Source organism: Thunnus maccoyii, chromosome 23 (genome assembly GCF_910596095.1).
Source record: "Thunnus maccoyii chromosome 23, fThuMac1.1, whole genome shotgun sequence".
In the NCBI taxonomy this organism is placed as follows: Eukaryota; Metazoa; Chordata; class Actinopteri; order Scombriformes; family Scombridae; genus Thunnus; species Thunnus maccoyii.
Window position 1 is genome coordinate 10763173 of NC_056555.1, and position 19495 is coordinate 10782667.

Genomic DNA, 19495 nt, shown 5'->3' on the forward strand with positions numbered 1-19495 from the left:
TCGGCTGATACCAAAGTTTAAAACAACAATGTGGCTGATAGCTGACGCTGGTACTGATGTTTGTTGTTATTTATTCCCTATTTTGTGCCAGGGAGACAAGCATGTTTCCCTGGCACAAAAGAGGGAGTAAAAAAATAAAAAATAACTTCAGTGTTTTAAAGTCTTTCAGCCCTTTATCACACTATTTTTCAGTCTTTCACAATCACATTCCTATTTCCATCAATGGGTCATCTGTTGAAACTGTTGGCATACGCATCTCAAACACCCTCACATGGTTTCTCAACACTACTTGCATCCTCAAGAAAGCAGAGACTGTACTCTCTGAGGCGTCTTAAGAGGTTTGTCTTTTGAACTTTTATTGCTGTACCGTTGTACCAGAGTATCACAGTGTGGTTTGGCAACCTGACTGCTCAAGACTGCAGACTGCTACCAAGGACTATAAAGGCTGCTGCAAGGATCATTGGCACAGAACTACCACAAATTTCATAACATTTACACCACTTGCTGCAAAAGGAAAGCCCGAAATATCATTAAGGACACCAGCCACCCCGCTCATGTTCTGCTCCTGCTCCTTCCACCCGTCTGAGTAACAGCGTCTTTCCACAGGCAGTCAGGTTGCTGAACAGCTGACGCACCCATATGCACTTTGTTCTTATTGTGTACTGTATATTGTGTTTATAATGTATACATATGAATGCGCTGTGCACGTAGTCTATGCAGGTCTGTAGTGGGTTATTTTTTGCAGTTTTGGGATGGTGTGTCCTTTGTGTTAAGGTAGACAGAGCAAGAGCACAAGTATTTCACTGTATTTTTAATACACATGACAATAAAGATGAACTTGAACTTGAACTTCTCTTCTCATCCAAGATGTGAGACACAGGGTTGAACGGCTGCTCACTGTCCGTGCTGGTGCATGGAGCACATAGGTATTTGTGTGCCATTGCTGGAAAACTGAGGTGATTATTTCTCCATATCATCTCACTTCTGGTAATGGGGGCCTCTGCAAAGAAACCATCCAGTTGCTGTGACGCCCTCATCCTTGGCTTCGTCCTTTCTGGACCGTTTTCCTCCAGAATCTCCTAAAACATGTCATCCAGAGTGGGCTGTGCCCCGTCCGTTTGTGCCCTCTTGCTCCGTAGATGATGAGCTCTCTCTCTCTCTACCGTGCGTCTCATCTCCAGCACCGGCAGCAGGCCTATCCAGCAGTACTGCTTGTGCGCGTTGTTTAACATCCTCATCAAAGTAGCAGTCTTTATATTCAGGATCCAGTGAGGTTGCGATGCAGAAAATGGAATCAGAGATGATTTGACAAAGCTTTTGTCTATTGCCTCTAATAATGTGGTCTTGATTGTTTTAACAGCATGATCTATGTCAGCCTCCTCGCTTAAAAGAAGTCTCAGGGCTCTCACCGAGGGGAACACGTCAGCAGCCGATGCCTCTGATGAGCTGACTTCTCTTGTCAGCTGTTCAAACAGGGAGAGAAGTGTGATAAAGTTTTCAACTAATCCCCACTGGTGCACAATGAGGGTTGTGGGGAGGTCATAGTCTGCAGCAAATGTAGCAAATGCTACACAGAATGTACTATTCTACCAAGTGGCAACATCTTTCTGTAGCCTTTTTGGTTTCATTCCCAACTGGATCTGCACAGTCTGCAGGCGTCAGAAGGCAAGGGGTGAGTGTTTAAAGTGTCTGACTATTTTTCGGCCTATTGCCACCACATCCGAGATGCTGCGCTGGCTCACAACACCATTATGAACAGCCAGCTGCAGGTTGTACGCCGTGCCGGTGAAACTAGCCAGACCACTATCCGTCATAGCTTTTGCCATATTTCTGGCATTATCTTCCATGACAGCATGCACTTTGGATTCGACTATTTTCCATGTTTCAAACATTTTCTCAAATGCCTCTGAGATAGCAGATGCAGAGTTGGGAACCCGTGAACTCCTGGGAGTGTAACACTGATTTTATCAAGTTAAAATCTTTGTGAATCCACTGTGCCATGAGGCTAAGCACGCTCACAGGGCTAGCAACGCCATATATCAGCTGTAAAACTTATGGCAGGGATGTCATGAGCCAGTAGTTCATGAATGTGTGTGACCACAATGTTGTAAGTGATCCCTTCAGCTTTGACACTGTCCATAGGGAATGTTTTCCCCTTTCTCAAATGCTGTGGTTATCAAGAAGTCTTTTGAAAACAAAGCACACGCAGCATAGCATCCCATGCCAGAGTCGTGCCCAGCCGGTGGCTTCTCCTCAGAATCTGCAGCTGGGTAGGCTACTGTTGTCTAAGTCAGACTGCAAATAACCAACGCAACATTTAGCCAGTGCAAAATTGATGTGACACAACAGAAAAAAAGAAAAAAAAAATCGGCCACTGCCACTGTTGAATGTCATCTTATTTGCCGATAGGCCGATGGCAGTCAACAAGGCGAATATCATCGGATACCAAGGGTGGGTGCATCCCTAAAACAGAAAATGGTGAAAAGGCTGCAGTTTGCATGCTTTTCACACCATTACACACTCCAATCTGCACTCAAGCCAAATTGATGCTTTTGCAAATCCCAATACTGATAGAAGCAATCTAATGCATTTACATCGGAGGCTTTGAGCTGATGCTGTTTTCCAAACTGGCGGTTTAAGCTCATTCCACTGTTGCAGCCATTGTAAGTCCCTCCAGATAAGAGCATTAGCTAAATAGCTCAAATGTAAATGTGTTCGATTATTCTAATCACTGCTGGGTTTCGCCTGAGCATCTGCGACTGAGGTAGTCTCTGTGATTTGTTTCAGACGTGGATGGTCAGGATAGCGTTGAGTAACTTGTCTGGGTCTGGATTGTGGAACACTCATTGTTTCCTAGATGAGTCATTTTTTCAGAAGCAGATGTCAAATACTGTGACAGCTCTTTGCTTTTTGTTTTATGTCGGTGAAAGAGGTAACATGTGTAATGGATCAGCAGGATGTGATAATGGATCAGTGTTTATATACTGTACACTCAGCATTATGTATGCACTTCTGTCAGGAACTTTAAAAAAAAGTTAAAGAAAGAGGCGGTAACATGAGGAGGTGCGTTTACAGGCGAGAGCCGCATGTCAGTAGGAAACACTTTAATTTGTAAGCTCCAGTGTGAAGTGTCAACAGTATCAACATGAAGCAGAGCCATTAGTCTGTCTCCTCTGCTGTCATCAGCCCGTCTCTCTGAGTCCACGCTGCTGGCAGGATTTTGATTTTGTTCCTCCCTTCAGGGCCAAGCATTCCGCTGGCTGTGCTATTGTCTGCTTCCTCTGGGCCCTTTTTTTTTACCGCAATATCACATCCCTCTGCCTGACTGGCTGCACGACTGGCTGCTCGACTGGTTGTCTCTCTCGGTGTGTATGTGTATGTGTGTGTGTGTGTGTGTGTGTGTGTGTGTGTGCGGTTTTGTCTCCCAACAGGAAGTGAGACAGAGTGTGTCAAGAGCTCCGGAAGAGGGGTGTGTGTGTGTGTGTGTGTGTGTGTTTGTGCATGGCTGCTTATTTATGTTAAGGTGTGCGTAATACTGTGGCTTTGCTGTGGTTGTTCACATTATTATGGAGATTAAAAAAAGGTAAAGAAACAAACTGCTGAACAAGTACATTCCTCCACTTATAATAAATTAAATCCAATGAGGTCTCTTCAATGCGTGATGGTCATGGTGATTGTATCGTCTACTTTATTATCTATATGTTCCAGTTTTTTCCTAACTTTTGGATTGCAGATTGGATGCAGAAGGACAGATAAGGGGGTAGAGAGAGAAAGACGGAAGCAAAAAAAACATATTAACATACATAGGGAAAGAGAGACAGTGAAAGAGAGAGAGAGAGCGTAAGAGAACGCAAGTAGAGGAGAAAAACAGACTCAGCGTGGGCAGGAAGGCGGGAAAAGCAGCCAACTTGTGGTGCAGGAAACAGTAGAAAACATGAATTTCCACGAGCGTTCATCACTGAGACGATGCTGCTCATTTCATGCGTGATGATGAGCGAGAGGTGTGATGTTACCTCCGGTGCCCAGTGGAATTTAAGTACAACAGACAACAAAACACACATCTGAGCATCCTTGCATGTGTTTGTTTGCGCAAGTAATGTGTCTATTTCTGAGCCCGTGTGTGGTTGCAAGCATGGATCTGTGGGTCATGTGTGTTCATGTGAGGCTCACATCATCTCTATACTTAATGAAAAGGGGATGTGTCCCTGTAATTTCGTAAGGTTGCATGCGCTCGCTTCACTACTCAAGCGAAAGCATGCTTTCCTTCCTGATTCTGTTTTGTTTCTATGTTGTTTTTTTTCCACCACAGAAAGCAGTTAATTGTAAGGTAATGTAGACAAACTATGTGAATAACTATATAGTACCTTCACATTTCTCCAGGATCTGCACTGTGTCTCCGATTTCCAGCGGGAGGCCATGCTGGACAGTCCCTCGGAAACTGGCCAGCACTGAAACAAAAAACACACCCACATGAGTTTTTGATGTTTATGCAGAGTTGGAAAAAGGTCCTAAGACATGAGCTGAGTAATAAAAGAATAATAAAAAATGATGCTGCTGGAATATCAGCTTAAAAATGTAACCAGAAAGAGGAGGCGCAATCAATAATCTGTGTAGGTGAACTAAAATCAAAAGCTTATAAAATCTCTATATTTCTCCACATACTCAAAATAGTAAAATACACAGCCTTACATAAATACAATCGCTTTCTATACACATTATATGATTGTTTTTTTTTACTTTAAGGAAGAATCTTAGAGATCAAACACTGTCAGCATAAACAGAAAATATCTAGTAAACATTCACTTTTGTGAGGTTAGTGAGGACAGTTACAGCAAATGCAGCCACCCATTCCATCCTCAACACACAGGGGTCATAAATCATTTTGTACGATGCAACGATAGAAGCAGCAGACTGTATTTGATTCACCATGAGCTGTTTACTATAGCGGTTCTTTTCCTACTGAGAGGCAAGCCAGCAGACGACCTCAGAGACACGTACATGTGGTAAAATAACATCTTTACCGCCTTCTCTACGCCTTTAACAACCCCCACACTGAAACCGTTTTATGGTTTATTTGATGAAAACTTAAGAGAGTGGACACAGAGGACTAAAGGAATGCTGCTATATATAACAAATATACAGAAATGTCAAGTTTTTTATATGTTTTCTATGTCTCAAATCAAAGCAAAATAGATGGACAGCAGAGGTAGGGATGGATTTAAAGGGACGTTGAATCAATTTTACACATGAAGGTCAGCTTACTTGTAAACTCCGCCTGTGAAAACAGTGGGAGAGCAGCTTTCTCAAGTCTAAAAAAAATAACCCCCGGTGATGTCATTGGGTTTATTTTGATTTGGGCCTGAAAATGACACGTATTTTCCTCATGCTGCACATCTTTAAGAATGTGTCACAAACTGCGGGGGCGTGAAGTTTGAAAGACATGAACTGAGTGTCTATCAAGTTGAAATATGGAAAGTATCCAGTGTTTTTAAAACTAAATGGACTAAAAAAGACAGTCCCTCAGCCTCTGCAACACCATACTTTTTGTAATCTGCCCCCTGTGAGTCCCCCAACCTTAAAGAACTGCAGTCGTAAATCGCTGAATGTCCCTTCAGGGAGAAGTCAAGAGGCAGAGAGAGAGAAATCATGCATTAACAGATGGAGGTGTGTAGAAAGAGGCCAGGTTTAACATAACAACAAGCACAGAAAGTTTGAAATTTTGAAACAATATTAAAACAAAAACTGAAAGAGAAAGGAGATGAAGTGAGGACGTAGGGACAGAGTGATGCTGATGGTCCATTAGTGGTGAATGGTACTTTGCACTGTGAGAGTATAATAGCCAACAGGAGAGTCAGTTGACGGCTCTTCAAGCTGCTCTTTAAAAACAGAGCTGTGTCCCGCTGACATACACACACACACACGAAAAATTAACCCACACACTTAAACCTGCATGTACACACGGATATGTCAACCACTGCGGCCTGATGTTCCCATCGCAAACACAAGCACCCACTGTTAAAACATTCACACATGTTCTTGCTGCAGCTTACAAATTCACACAAGTAGCCTATTCAAACAGCAACAAGCACACACAGAGATATGCATTCACACACGCAGAGGGGGAAAAAAAAAAAAAAGAAAAAGACAGCTTCACTGGGATTTGGAGAGGAAACGTATAACAAGAGTCCCTGCCATGCAGAACTGAGAGGGTTCCCGCCACAGCTAAAGTATTTAGAGAGAATTTCATTTCTCCTGCCAACCGGGCTAGTCCAGTGTACCTGAACACACTGTTCAAACAGCACTGAGAGTATTTCCTCACGCTGGAGAGGGATTATATTTAATCCAGCCCAATGTAAAGACTCACTAAGTGAAGCTGCCCCAAGAGACCAGACCCAGAGTACAAACGCTGTCATGGTGAAAACACAGGACAATTACCATTCAATACTATATGTCAAAAATGTCTTAAAATCAAAAAACATGAGTAGTAACAAAATCTGGGTGATAATCAGATTTTGTTTGACCATTTCTATTATTCTGTTACTTTCTTAAAGGGACTTAGGTGCACAATCGCCAGAAAATTTACATTTTCACGCCATTTTTCCATCACTTCCTTTAGCCGATGCGTTTTCTGAATGCGACCCGTTTTGGATGCATCAGGAATTAAATTTGTTTTAAACAGCTGTTCCTTTTCTAAAAATCTAGGTATTTATTTGTTGAAAATTGTCAAAAACTAAAAAAAATTACCTTTATAATACACTAAGCTGCACTCAAAGAGAAATATCAGCTGCGAATCAGAGGCTGACTGCCAGATGTGTTCAGTTTGTATTTTGACTTTTTTTTCCTGGCAGAGTAGCCCAATACCCAAGAGAAGATCCAGTTGAATTACCCATCCACCCCCTGTCTCATGTTGACACTGAGTACAAGTCTGCTGATAAAAATCAAATAGCAGCAAGACACACTGTGCTGTCTGTAACTGTGTATGTGTGTGTGTGTGTGTGTGTGCATTAATTCTGTGCCCTTCTGCATTTTATGTTGAAGCTTCGCCAAGTCCTTGTTATCCCTCGAGCGGCAAAAACACTATCTTTACAAGGGATTTGTCACAAGTGCACATCTGACTTTGTAATACATTCAAAGACCAACCGCTCGCACAAACACACACGCGCTGGCAAACCCGAAACTTGCCTACTTTTCTGTAATTCATTCAAAGCCCTATCGCTCACACACACGCATGCACGTGCAGAGGCAATCACAGCAAACACACTCGCGACCAATGCATGAATTAACCAAGTGACTTCCCCAGCTGCAGTGAGTTAAATTATTCAGTTTCAAGTCTTTTTTTTTTCTGCTGTGAAATGAAAGCTTCCCGCCCGTCGATCCACAAGCCAGCTGCTGTCTGTCTGTCTGTAACTGCCTGTCATCCGTCTAGCTCTGAATATCTGTCTGTCAACTATGTGGGCTGGCCAACCGCCACATGATGCACTGAGGACACAGGAAAAGGTGTTCACTCTTTAGGGAATCGTTCTGTTGTTGTTTTTGTCCTATTTGCTGGGATGTGTCCTATTACTCTCAAAAAAAAAAAAAAAAAAAAAAAAAGAGAACAGCGAGTACAAATGGGGGAAAAAGATGCCATTCATGGCTGCTCAACCACACAGCTGCCACAGAGTGCAAAAACAGGCATAGCAGGAGGAAAATCCTATAAAAGGACGGATGGCACACGCGCCACATAACATGGCACGTCTAAGTGGATGCCACTGGTGCGTGAATATCCTATTGCATAAACTGAACAAAAGCAGACCTGCTGATGCTCAGATATGACATGAGCACACACACACACACACACACACAAACTCACTAACACACACACACTGCCTCTCTATTGAACCTGTTACAGCCAGTTTCCAGATGGCCTGCACTGACCAGCACTTCAGCCACCAAAAGGCAGACTCTGAACCAGACTGGCACAAACACACACTCTCTGACTCTGTGTGACATCGTCTCCTGGTTCATTGCGAGGACAATGCTATTCTAGACCAGACTATCATCCCCTGAAACTAGACATTACACAAGGATGGCAGGCTGGGAGAGTCATGTACACACAGATAAACAAAGAAAAACACAATGACAAAGAGACAGGAAGTGGGAAACTATGTATATTGTCAATTTTGTCGAGAGACAACAAGAGATCAGACTTGGAAGCTATAATAAAATTCATTGGGTCACTGGTGGAGAGCTGATGGTTGGACACAGATGCAGTGTGTCACTGGGTCTTCACGGGGCTAACATGGTAGCACTAATCTCCATCACAACACTTAAGAATATCATTTTGGCATTCTCAGCTTATGTGAAAGAAAAAAGGCAAAATCCATTCACTGACTAGAGTACATTCAGGACTGGGTCTGGTCCGGTTTTATTGTGGCGGGCTGTGGGTCTGTGCGCCTGTACGTCTGAGACACAAGTGGATCCAATTAGGGCTGTAGTCTGCTGGTCGACTGGTCGATTAGTTGGTCGATATGCTCTTGTCCGACTAAATTGTCATTGGTCGAATAATCTCCGTGTTATTCTCATAAGGAGAAAAGTGCTACATCAACAGCTTTCCAGGAGTAATCCATTATTTCCTGCGGTGCGAGGGACAGACTAACAAATTACCTGTGAAAACGGGGGTGCATTCAAAACACCCATGTTGTTTGCACAACTTTGAACTCGCCCAACCTAATGGAGACTGCTGGGTCTAACTGTACTCAATGTTTACTGAACGTACTGAACGTTTACTGAATTTGTGTTTCTCCATAATGACACAACAAGAACCCCCACCAGGCCAAAAAAAAAATATTTTTTAATATTTGAAATCGATAACGTTTGGGAGTCTCTGAGCAGCGCTGTTCCAGTACGTGAGTCAACCTCTGTTGTTGCCTGGGAAACTACTGGTAGTGTGGCTCCGTTAAGGAGTATATTTGCGTAGCAAGTGAGGAAAGAGCGAGTGGCAGAGAAGAGACGGTGGATGCGAGCGGGGCAGAGGAAAAGGTTAGCGGTAAGTTTGATTTAGCACCATAATCAGGTCCAATACTTGCATGCTAACACGCTAAATGGTGAACATGGTAGACTGGTAAAATCAGCATGTTATCGTTGTCATTGTGAGTGTATGTTAGCATGCTGACCTTAGCATTTAGCTTAAAGCAGCACTGTGCCTCACTCACTAGCATGGCTGTAGGCTCATAGTCTTGCTCAGTATTACAGTGTATTTCTACCTAAATTAGTGACGATTAGCCAGTTAACGGATTATCCAACATAAAATTAATCAATAATAAGTCTGAAGATGAATTGTTCATTTTTGAAGCAAAGATGTAAACCATTTTCTGGTTCCAACTTGGAGACCTACTGGTCTCTTGGCCAAAAACAAGCTAACTGAAGATGTTACCAGGGCATTTTGGATAGGGTGCTCTCATTTTTTGATATCTCATAGACTACATGATTAATTGATGGGATCTTGAAGTCAGAGGTTGCATTTTGATCTCTTTAACGTGCTTTCTCCTCGCCTTAATTCATTAGTACTTAGTGTGTGTTTGCTAGTTTGTGAGTTCATTCTGCTGAGGGACTCAAGACCCCTAGAAGGCCTACTGGTTCGGATTAGGCTTACATGTGTTTTAGGCAGCTACTTGGTGTCGAGGCTTGTCAAACCATGTTACATTTGGTTTGCTCGTCGCTGCTTCTAAGCTCCTTAGAAGAACAAACACTGCCACGGGCCTTGAGTAAGGAGAACATCAGCGTTCGCTCGTTCCTTCAGAAACAGCCCGAGCTCCTTCAAAAGGCAACGACTGAACGAAGAAGGTGTAACGTCGATGATAAAGGCTTGATATTATGTTGCTGCTAGACTCAATTTTACAGAGATTTCACCATTAAAGTAAAAAAAAACATGAAAGAAAGCATGAAGATGCAACTGATCTGTCTCAGCGCCCGCAGCTTTTTGCACTAAGTAACACAGCAAATTTCACTGAAAGTGCTCATTAATGTTCTTTTTAACCTCATTAGCCTGACCCTTTCTTCTCTCCAACTGATCTCACGATGATTCACACACATAATCCACTCCCACATGTTAATTATACCGCATTTATATCATTAATATGCTAATTTGACAGCACAGCAACTGGTGGCGCTCCATTGGCCTCCATTGCTGCCAAATGTAAGGATCATGAATATTTCATTTCTGTGTGGGAACATACATGTGAACATTATGAAACACTAACATGCAAACACGTACTGTATTTATAAGGATGTACTTAGGTGAACTGATTAAAATCACGAGCGGGGTTGATTTTGAAGAGAGAAAAAAGAGTGATATTAAAAATGGGGAAGCAGCATTTGTTTATTTTTTACCTGTTTACAAGGTGAATAGTTTCATAAGCACCTAATGCACGGAACTGAGAGTTAACTTCACTAATATAAAACCGCTTCACTTCCTCATGCTGTACATTCACTGTCCATAAAACCATAACACTGTCAAAACTGTACAAAGTGACCTTTATTTCAGTAGTGTGACTAAAACATTCCTTCTCAGACCAAAACTAGCTGAGTTATGTTTTGTCTTAGCCAGCTCCGCACACACTGTGTTCCTAACCAAAGGCTTCAGGCATTTATCTCTCCATGTGGCGAAGTAAAAGGGGCTAAAATCCATCCACGTCATGCCAAACAAGCATACTTCTCCCACCGCCTCATAGATTGGAGGCAGTGAGTCGTTGAATGTGGTTACCAACACACGAGGACTTACTCAGGGATCTTGTGCTCTAAGAAAATCCAAACCACAAAGATGTGTTTATGCATATATGAAACGCACTTGCAGGCACAAATACACACAAGCTCACCGGTGTGACAGCAGAGGTGTCTGACAGCCTGAGTGTGAGCTGGAGACAGATTAAGGCGGTCCGCGTGTGCTCGTGTATATCTCACACTGGTTGAGCTTGGAATGCTGGGAAGTAGCATCATGCATTTTAAAGCGGGGGGAAATCAACAGGGGTCAGGCAGCGTGAGGGGAGAGGAGGCAGATGTCTGAAAGTAGCTGCGCTGAGAAGGCCTTGAACAGGGCTCAACTTGGCAGTTGTGCACACGGAAACAAACACACACACACACACACACACACACAGGTCTGATAGGCAGCACAGACAAAAGCCAGGCCAGCAGAATCACCCAGGAGGAACGGCTTTCATTTCGCTTTCTCCATTGCCGGCCGCCAGGTTCTTTTCGCCTCCTTTGTGTGTGTGGAGATAGCAACCTAACCACCAGCACAAAAGCGCTCACTAGCCACAATAACCCTTCGCTCAAATCACATTGCAGGAGCAGTGGCTTTCACAGCAGAGTTGTGTGAGGAATTTTATTACTTTTTTTTTTTTTTAAATGGCTGCATGACAAAAAGTGGAGCTCAGGGGTCAGTATCATCTCAGGATTGCCTTAGTGTTGGAAAACGAATGTGAAATCATATCTGATGCATAAAAAAGGTCAAAAATAAACACAGGCTGTGCAGGTGAGACACACAGCCACTTGTTAAAAAGATGGGGTGTCAGTAAACTTGTATACACTCCTACTACTACTACGACTACTTTCCCCTCCATATCTCAGCTAACATGATGAGCACTGAGGCACCTGTTGAAAACACATTCACACACTTAGTTTGTCATTTTACACTCTTTCTAAATGAAGAGCTGACGGTGTTTCAAACGGGAAAAAGTAAAAAAGCAAAAAAAAAACCCAAAAAAACAATATATTTTTTCATTAGCATGATCAATGGCTGACAATAACATTAGATTCTGCCCCAGTCACAAAGTGCAAAACAGAGAGCAACAAAAGCAACGATCAATCTGTGCGACTGGCTGGAGCAGAAGGGAGAAATCATAAATGACTCAGATTAAATAGAAATATAGGTCAGTGCGCTAAAGCCTCTCATCATTCACAGGCATTAAACTGACTGTGTGTGGTGTGTGTTTGGTTTTAAAGCTAGCTAAGTGCATGCATTAGATAGCCCACTGATGCCAAAGTTGAGATGAGATGATTATAATAATCCTCTTGAGAGGCTTTATCTCACCTGAATAAATGTGCCATTTTCCTCCCTCTTCTGGACTATTTATTGTTGGATTATTACATTATGACTCATTATTATTTCTGTTCATTATCTCACCGTGATGTCTGAATGGTCACAGATCAATGATTGTTCTGAAGGGGTTTGTACACAAACTCCTCTTCAACACGGCTCAGAGTTCTCGCTTCTTTGTGGTTCATCTTCTTGGAATAGTTAGTTACAGCCAGTGAGGTGAATGATAACATAAGGGACACTTCCTGTGACTGGCTTGAATGGCATTCCTGCCAGCCCGGATTTCACTAGGAAGTGATCAGGCGCCAGCTTTCCCTGGAAGACAAGAGGACGCCTGTAGAGCTGCCGCCACAATTCAACTTCAGTGTTTTTAATCTCTGTAAATACAGAGCACCAAACATGTCAAGTGTGAAAGCAAATTCATTATCCTCATCAGGTATGTTGCTTTTCTAAAGAATAGTTCCATTTTGTAACGACTTTGGTCCTATTTTGGTAGTTTTGGCCACCATTTCTATCAGTTATGATCCTCAGCCAAATAACTGCTGACCAACAGGGCCAGAAACACTGACTTATTACTAATGAACCAAGAGCTGTAAAGATGAATGCATTTGGACTGACTCATTGATTGGACTGTCATCCTGCATTATCAGCACTACATGGGCCCACATGAGGGGAAATCAAATTCCAGTGACTGACATTGAGCCACGCTGCACTTAAATGTTCTCCGGTGTGACAAAAGAGCTCACAAAGAAATAACTGATTGCCCTATTTGTGGAGACTGACACTCCATTTCTTTTAGCAATTACAGGGGGGAGGTATACAGTGTGGTTTTTAATGAAGAACTGCCAAAATCCATGGCGTGAGACACAAACACAACACACCTCTGTTTAAACTCCTTTTTACTGTCTTTGATCAGGAAAAATCTCTGCACTCACAAGCTGACATTTATAAGTGTTACCATGATTTACATAAATGTTTACATCATTTACTGACAGTTCACAGCCAGAGAAAATGGATTTAATACTAGTTTAGATTTTGAATTTGTGATAATATCACATATCTATTGTCATAAAATCTTGTGGTTGGTCCTCACCAAACAAGTCCCTTAAAAAGTAGACTAAGATCGACATTTTCAAGCTGGTGTGAACCAAACAGGTTGAGTGTGAAATCACCCTAAAGCACTTTACTTGAAGTTAAAACCAAATGTGACCGCAACAAACGTCAGTAAAAACGCCCTCACTGCACAGGAATACTGGGTGCATGCACTATTAATGTGTGTTCAAAGGTGAGGCAGGAAGTTGGTCTGTAAACCATGAACCATATCTTTTTCAGTTTGGACAACCTGAAGTTTGCTTTCCTCATTATCTGACTGCTTGTGTCTCTTGCACACTCATTCTTTTTAGCAATGTTGCCATGTTCAATCACAGGAATGATGACCGAAGCTATGAAAATAAAAATCAGAGTCATCCCTTAAATGATTTTGGGGTTAGTCGAGATTTCTGGCAATTCACACGACACCTCTCACACTCATAACACTTCAGATGCAAATTCTGGGAGCTGCGGCTTTAGAGAGTTTTGATTTTCAATAGCAGCTGAAGTCACGCTGACACCGGTGCCTACACATCCTCCCACCCTGCAGAGAGAAAGATGGAGAGAGTGGAGGAAGAAAGAAAGGCTAAAATATACAGCAGGAGAAGGGTGTGGGTGTGGCTGATGAGAGAGCAATAGAAGAAAAAGAGTTGGGGAGACAAAGAGATACTGTAGAGAGATCTAGATTGGCAGAGTAGAATAGTAGAGAGGAGACCGCGGCTCCCACTGACAGATGGATAGTATGGAAGAAAAAGATGAGCAGAAAAACATCTGCTTTTCTTCCTCCAGGTATAACGGTTAGTGGGAGTGTCAAATGAAACCTACTGCATCAATCTGTCTCCCTCATTCTGACTCACTGCAGCCTCTCCACTTCCTTTCCATTCTACCATCCCTCAACTGCTCTCTCTTTCAGGAAAGAGGAGGTGTGACTGACCTCTATCTGCACCTCGGGCTCTTTTGAATCAAATTACAACAAATTATGCACTTGTGCTGCAGTGGTGCATGAAGGCGTAAACACACGCGCGCGTGCACGCAAAGTTGACAGGAAATCAACATGGTGACACGCGAGTTTGCGGTTCGTACAGAGCACATGCGTACCTGTGAGAATGCACAAACACACTGGTTCTCAATCCACTGAGGTTTGTGGTGCATTTTATAGTGTGACATCATATCTCTTTGACATGACATCAGCAACACTTACCCAACACTAGTAAAAAAAAAATAAAATGAAATGCACATACACTCGTTTTCATTGCTCCAGGCCATATAGCAGTCAGGTCCACATTGAGGATGATGAAACTATGATGAAAAAGTGATGAAACAAAATCCACCAAAAAACAGCATCTGTGGTTTTATCTTGCAGGTCCGGCTGGCTAAATATCAAACACTGAAGGTTTAGCATTTAGAAAAAAAAGAAAAAGGGAGGGAGAATGCTGCCCAAAGGTGAAGTTAAATCAATCGGATTGTATTAGCAGAGCAGGTAAAACTGCTGCAACGGCTTAGTTCAGATTTTTATTTGTGTTATGCGGCTGTCAAGAGACTGAAAACGGGCGAGCGCGGTGTAGCCTAGAGCCACAGCCTCAAGCCTGTAGATGCACAGACACAAGTGGGATTTGTGCTGACTGGGGAGCAAGCAGAGAGAAGACTGGGTAGAGAGAAGGTGAAGGACAGATGAAGACAGCAGAACAGTGAGACTGACAAACAATAGCGGCAGCGAGAGACAATAGAAAAGAAGAGAGACGAGATGACAGAGAGAGAGAGAGAGAGAGAGAGAGAAAGAAAGAATCAAAGGAGAGAGGCAGAAGAGATAAGTAGCTGTCAGCTCTCGTGCATCTCACTTCACTTTCTTTGCCCCCTGTTGTATGTCAGCTCGAGGGGGAGAGAGACGCTCCCTGTCGGCCCTTAAACATGCACTCGACGACCGGCGGAGGGGCCAGTGGAGGGAGGTGTGGACGAGAGCGGGGAGCTAAGCGCACGAGAGTCACGTGAATTGAGAGGAAGTAGAGAGGCGATGATGACTGCGTATGAAAGAATGAAATTTGGGGATTTAGTGGTAGAAATAAAAAAAAGATTCACAACAGATCTGCAATTAATAAATCCTTAGTGCCTCAACTTGCTGCAGGTATACAATGAAATCTAAATTTTCATCTTTTTAAAAGAACATATGCTTTTATCAGCCTTTGGGCTTTTTACTGTGATGACAGCTTCAAGTACAGAACGGACACAAGACTGTTGAAACTTAGTCACTTGTTGCTCAATAAAAAAAGCACAGACTTCAGTACAGCTGTTAGGTAACACTAAAGAGTGGTTATGTATATGAGAGAAAAACAGAGACATTGACAGGGCAACCAGAGTCAACACTAGAGTCAACACCTACCCACAAAGCCAGACAAGCATTTAATCCAAATATTGCAAAAGGAATTGTGTAACTGTCAACACATATAGGTGACAAATCAAAAGGAATTAAAAGATCGATATCTTTTTAAAGAATGATGTTGACCCCTCCGGTAGAGTTTCAGAGTTTCTATGCCAAGGCTTAGGCAGCTGTGCTTTCACCAATCTGCACGTTCACTCAGAGTTCACCAAAGATTAAGACCGCCTGCTCTTTAAAACAAACTGATCAAGCAAACCAATTTTAAGGCTAAAGTTCCTTTAGAGTTCATGTAAAATCCACTGTAAAGGACGATGGTGAAGGAAGGGGAGAAAATGTTGTATGGCGTTACGAAAGACATCATCCTTTGCATCTGGGAATTATGGACCGATGCACCTTTGCATAATTCGAACATCTGGATGCTGCAAAAGTAGTAAATAAGATGCTGCTATTTTACTTTTCTACGCTCAGAGGAAGGCACTTTTTGCAGAAATGTTCACTTATAAAGTACAATTTACTATACAATGCAATTTCTGCTCCTCTATAATCTATATAATGTATTTTTTTAATCTTGTGTGTATTTACATTTTAAGGTTCATTCAAAGAGCATCTTTTATTTTATTTAATGTTTTTGTACTGATCTTTAATCTGCGTTATTTAATAAGAGCAGGCGAAGTGTAATTTTTATGCTTTTATGAATAAATAAAGTGGACCTTGAACATTGAAGAGGGTTTTTAAGCCTGAGGATGATACAGTACATGGTCTTTGCATCTCCGCGTTTGAGTGATGCCTCTCATTTGTACACTCAGCATGTGTTACCGTGTTAATGTGCTGGTATCATACCATTTGATTTTGTCATATCATACTGGACAGCTGGTGCTTATCACCTCATTAAAAAATGTTTCCTCACTCCACTCTGATGAAAAGCATCTTGTCCCGCGCGCATACAGTATCTCAGCAGGCACACATGCATGGGATTGCGCAGATAGGGCTGCGGGAGGGCACATGATACGCACACAAACACACCCGCATGCGTGTTAGCGTGGCGAGCTGGGGGGTATAGCCCAGCGTCTCTGAATCTGCACCGAGCCGTGAACAGCCATATGGAGGCTTTCTTCTTAGTAAAACCCGCTGGATTGCTGCACGACAGTAGCCTGGGAAGGAGTTACACATTTTATTATGCACAGATGCGAGGCTGTTTTGGACACTGATTTGTTGTTAAGGCAACATGCAACTGCATCATCACTGCCGCGCTCTCAATTGTAGGGTATGAGCAGTTACACAAAAGCCCACAGACGACGAGTGAACTTCCAGCAACTCGACAGCGCACACAAATACCTCCTCCGAGCTAAAATTAAAAGTATTGTTCAGCATTCCTCACTGCAGAATGAGATCTATCCATGTATCCAGGCACAAATAAACATATAGATGCTCTTAAAGGGTAAATTCTATCATGCATGCATGATTGCACGATAATAAAAGGGCAGTGATGCTCTGTAGCTCTCCAGGGTTTGGGGCTATGGTGTGGAGGGCAGCGAGGAAATGAGAAGTGAGATTTTATGACTTTATTTTCTGTGAAAAACCACAGCCTGGCCTCTTCCTGTAAACACACACATACCTTGGTGTCTGTGTGGCATCTTAATGCGTCTATATGTTTTCAAATGTGTGCGTTTAAGTGCACTTATGTCAGCAGTGTCTAAACAAGCCTAAACAACAGGCTGTGTTAACATCATCCCTATGGGCAGGCAGGCTTCTGCCTCATCTGATTAGCAACACTGAGCCCAAGGGCTACACACACACACACACACGCACACACAGAAGGCAAAGGCAAAGATAGCGAGAAGGGTTAGACTAAGAGTTGGGTCGATCAACAGGGGTCGATAGACAGGGTGAGGGTGAAGAGATGAAGGGGTGACATGGTAGAGAACAAGGGAAGGAGGTGAAAATGTAACTTTGGGAGACTGATGAGGACAGCAGCATTTAAAAAAAACAGCAAATAATATGCTGTAATTTGAGTAAAGTTTAAAAAAAAGAGGATGACCAGAGAAAGAAGAGAGACCCTCAAGATAAATGTCAGCAGTGGACCACGGGGTTAATACTGGCCTCAACCTCAGCAGCCATTTTCATCTCATTACCGCTCCGATCATAAGTCTTCCATTAGTGATGAGCCTGACCGTACGTGTCCCTTTGAAGCACAATATGAGTGAGTCAAGGAGAAAATGACCCCGTGCTGCTACCGCTAAATGCTAAGCCTCCCAGGAGACGCAGTAACTGGAGTGCAAAGAAAGTGGGGAGGAGGGAGAGAAGTTGATGACAATGTTGATGATAGGGTAGAAGCTGGTGATGAAGACAGTTTATATTACTTGTTTCCACGTCTGCTCATAGTTGGCAATTCTACCGCCAACCACCAAAAGTCTTATTTAGCCTAGTTTGTTGCAAACGAGATGAAACACAAAACAGGGAGAGTAAAAAGAATTCTATACGTTCTCTTCACATCCTGGCCTGGTAGCTGAGATAAAACAAAGAGCGCAGTGACAAGTATCAGTGAGTGATTCGAGTCAGCGGAGGAGTGTATGAAGAGCGAGAGAGGGAATGAAAAGACCACAGTGTCGGTGGTCTGCGCTGAGCTGGAGGTCCGCCGGGCGCAGGTTCGGGTGTTAGATGTGTACTCGGATTCACCGCGTGAAGTCGAGACACAGGAAGGACCAAAACATGCATGGTCACGCGAACATGACACGCCTGAATACAGTGTTCCGAGTTAATAAGTGCGCACACGCGTTGACAGACGGCTATAGCCTCCGAGCACAGCCAGGGCAATCGAAGACACTTGACTTCACAGGAAGTGGCAGCGTGCAGTAACTCAGACACACACACACACACATACACACAGAGGTTCCACTCAAGGACACACAGATGGCAGGTGCTACACAAATACAAGCCACTGAAGCATACCTTATTATCAGCTAAGCCAGCCAGCCAGCTAGCCGGTCACTGCTTCACAAAGGGAACCAATCTGCAGCTTTGAATATGGCAGCTTCCCTTAACATGGGCAAAAGAAGAGCTAAGCTAACAACTTAAAGGCAACCCTGTGAAGCGTTAAGTTCAGCAAATCACATGGAGTCTAGAGTGAAATGAAGGAAATGCAGGCCACTAGACCGGACAGATACCTGATGGATGGATTGCTTAATGATAAAGAGACAGATCGGACACTCAACAGTGTGTGCTTGTGGCCATTTATTTACTAAGACCAGCTTTGAAAATATACCATGTCACAATAGAAATTATCTGCAAAAGTCCATTTATTTTACAATAGACAGTAAACCTAATATGCCAAACATTCACTAGCTCCACCTTCTCCCGTGCCAGGATCTGCCGCTTTTCTCTTTTACACGGTTGCAACTAGCAATTATTTTCATTCTCAATTCATCTGCTGATTATTTTTTGTCATTTTCTGTCTGAAAATAGTGAAAATATCTGATATAAATTCCCAGAGTCCAAGGTTAAATCTTTAAATGTCTTACTTTGCCTGAACAACAGTCCAAAGATATTCAGTTTACTATCATGTATGACAAAGAAAAGCATAACATCACCACATTTGAGAAGATGCTTGAATGTGAAGATGCTGATTCATTTTCTGTCAATCAACTAATCAATTAACCATTGCAGCTCTAATGTTTTATGTATTGTATACTCATATATATTAGAGACATTGTCATGTGTTCAGAGAAGCCATGATTGTCTCGAACAGAAAAATCAGCACTCATGAACATCAGTAATACTTACTCGTCTATTTCTGGCTTTGAATGAAGTATTTTTACTACTAAAAGATAAAGAGTATTGCTTTTCAAGTCCATAGCTTCCAATTTGATTTCTATTGCAATCTGCAACACTCTTATACAACAATAGAGTTTCTTTTCCTGAGCATCTTAAAACAAAAGAGGCATTCAACAGTGGTATTT

General features: G+C 42.7%; 1 protein-coding gene across 4 annotated transcripts in view; it reads right to left on the reverse strand.

Moving 5' to 3' along the window:
- dock4b (dedicator of cytokinesis 4b) overlaps positions 1-19495 on the reverse strand; it is a 120506-nt gene that overhangs the window by 83511 nt on the left and 17500 nt on the right. For all 4 annotated transcript variants that reach the window (XM_042403105.1, XM_042403104.1, XM_042403106.1 and 1 more), the window contains one exon: positions 4365-4448. In XM_042403105.1, coding sequence (XP_042259039.1) covers positions 4365-4448 — 84 coding nt within the window. The remainder of the gene's footprint in view (positions 1-4364; positions 4449-19495) is intronic.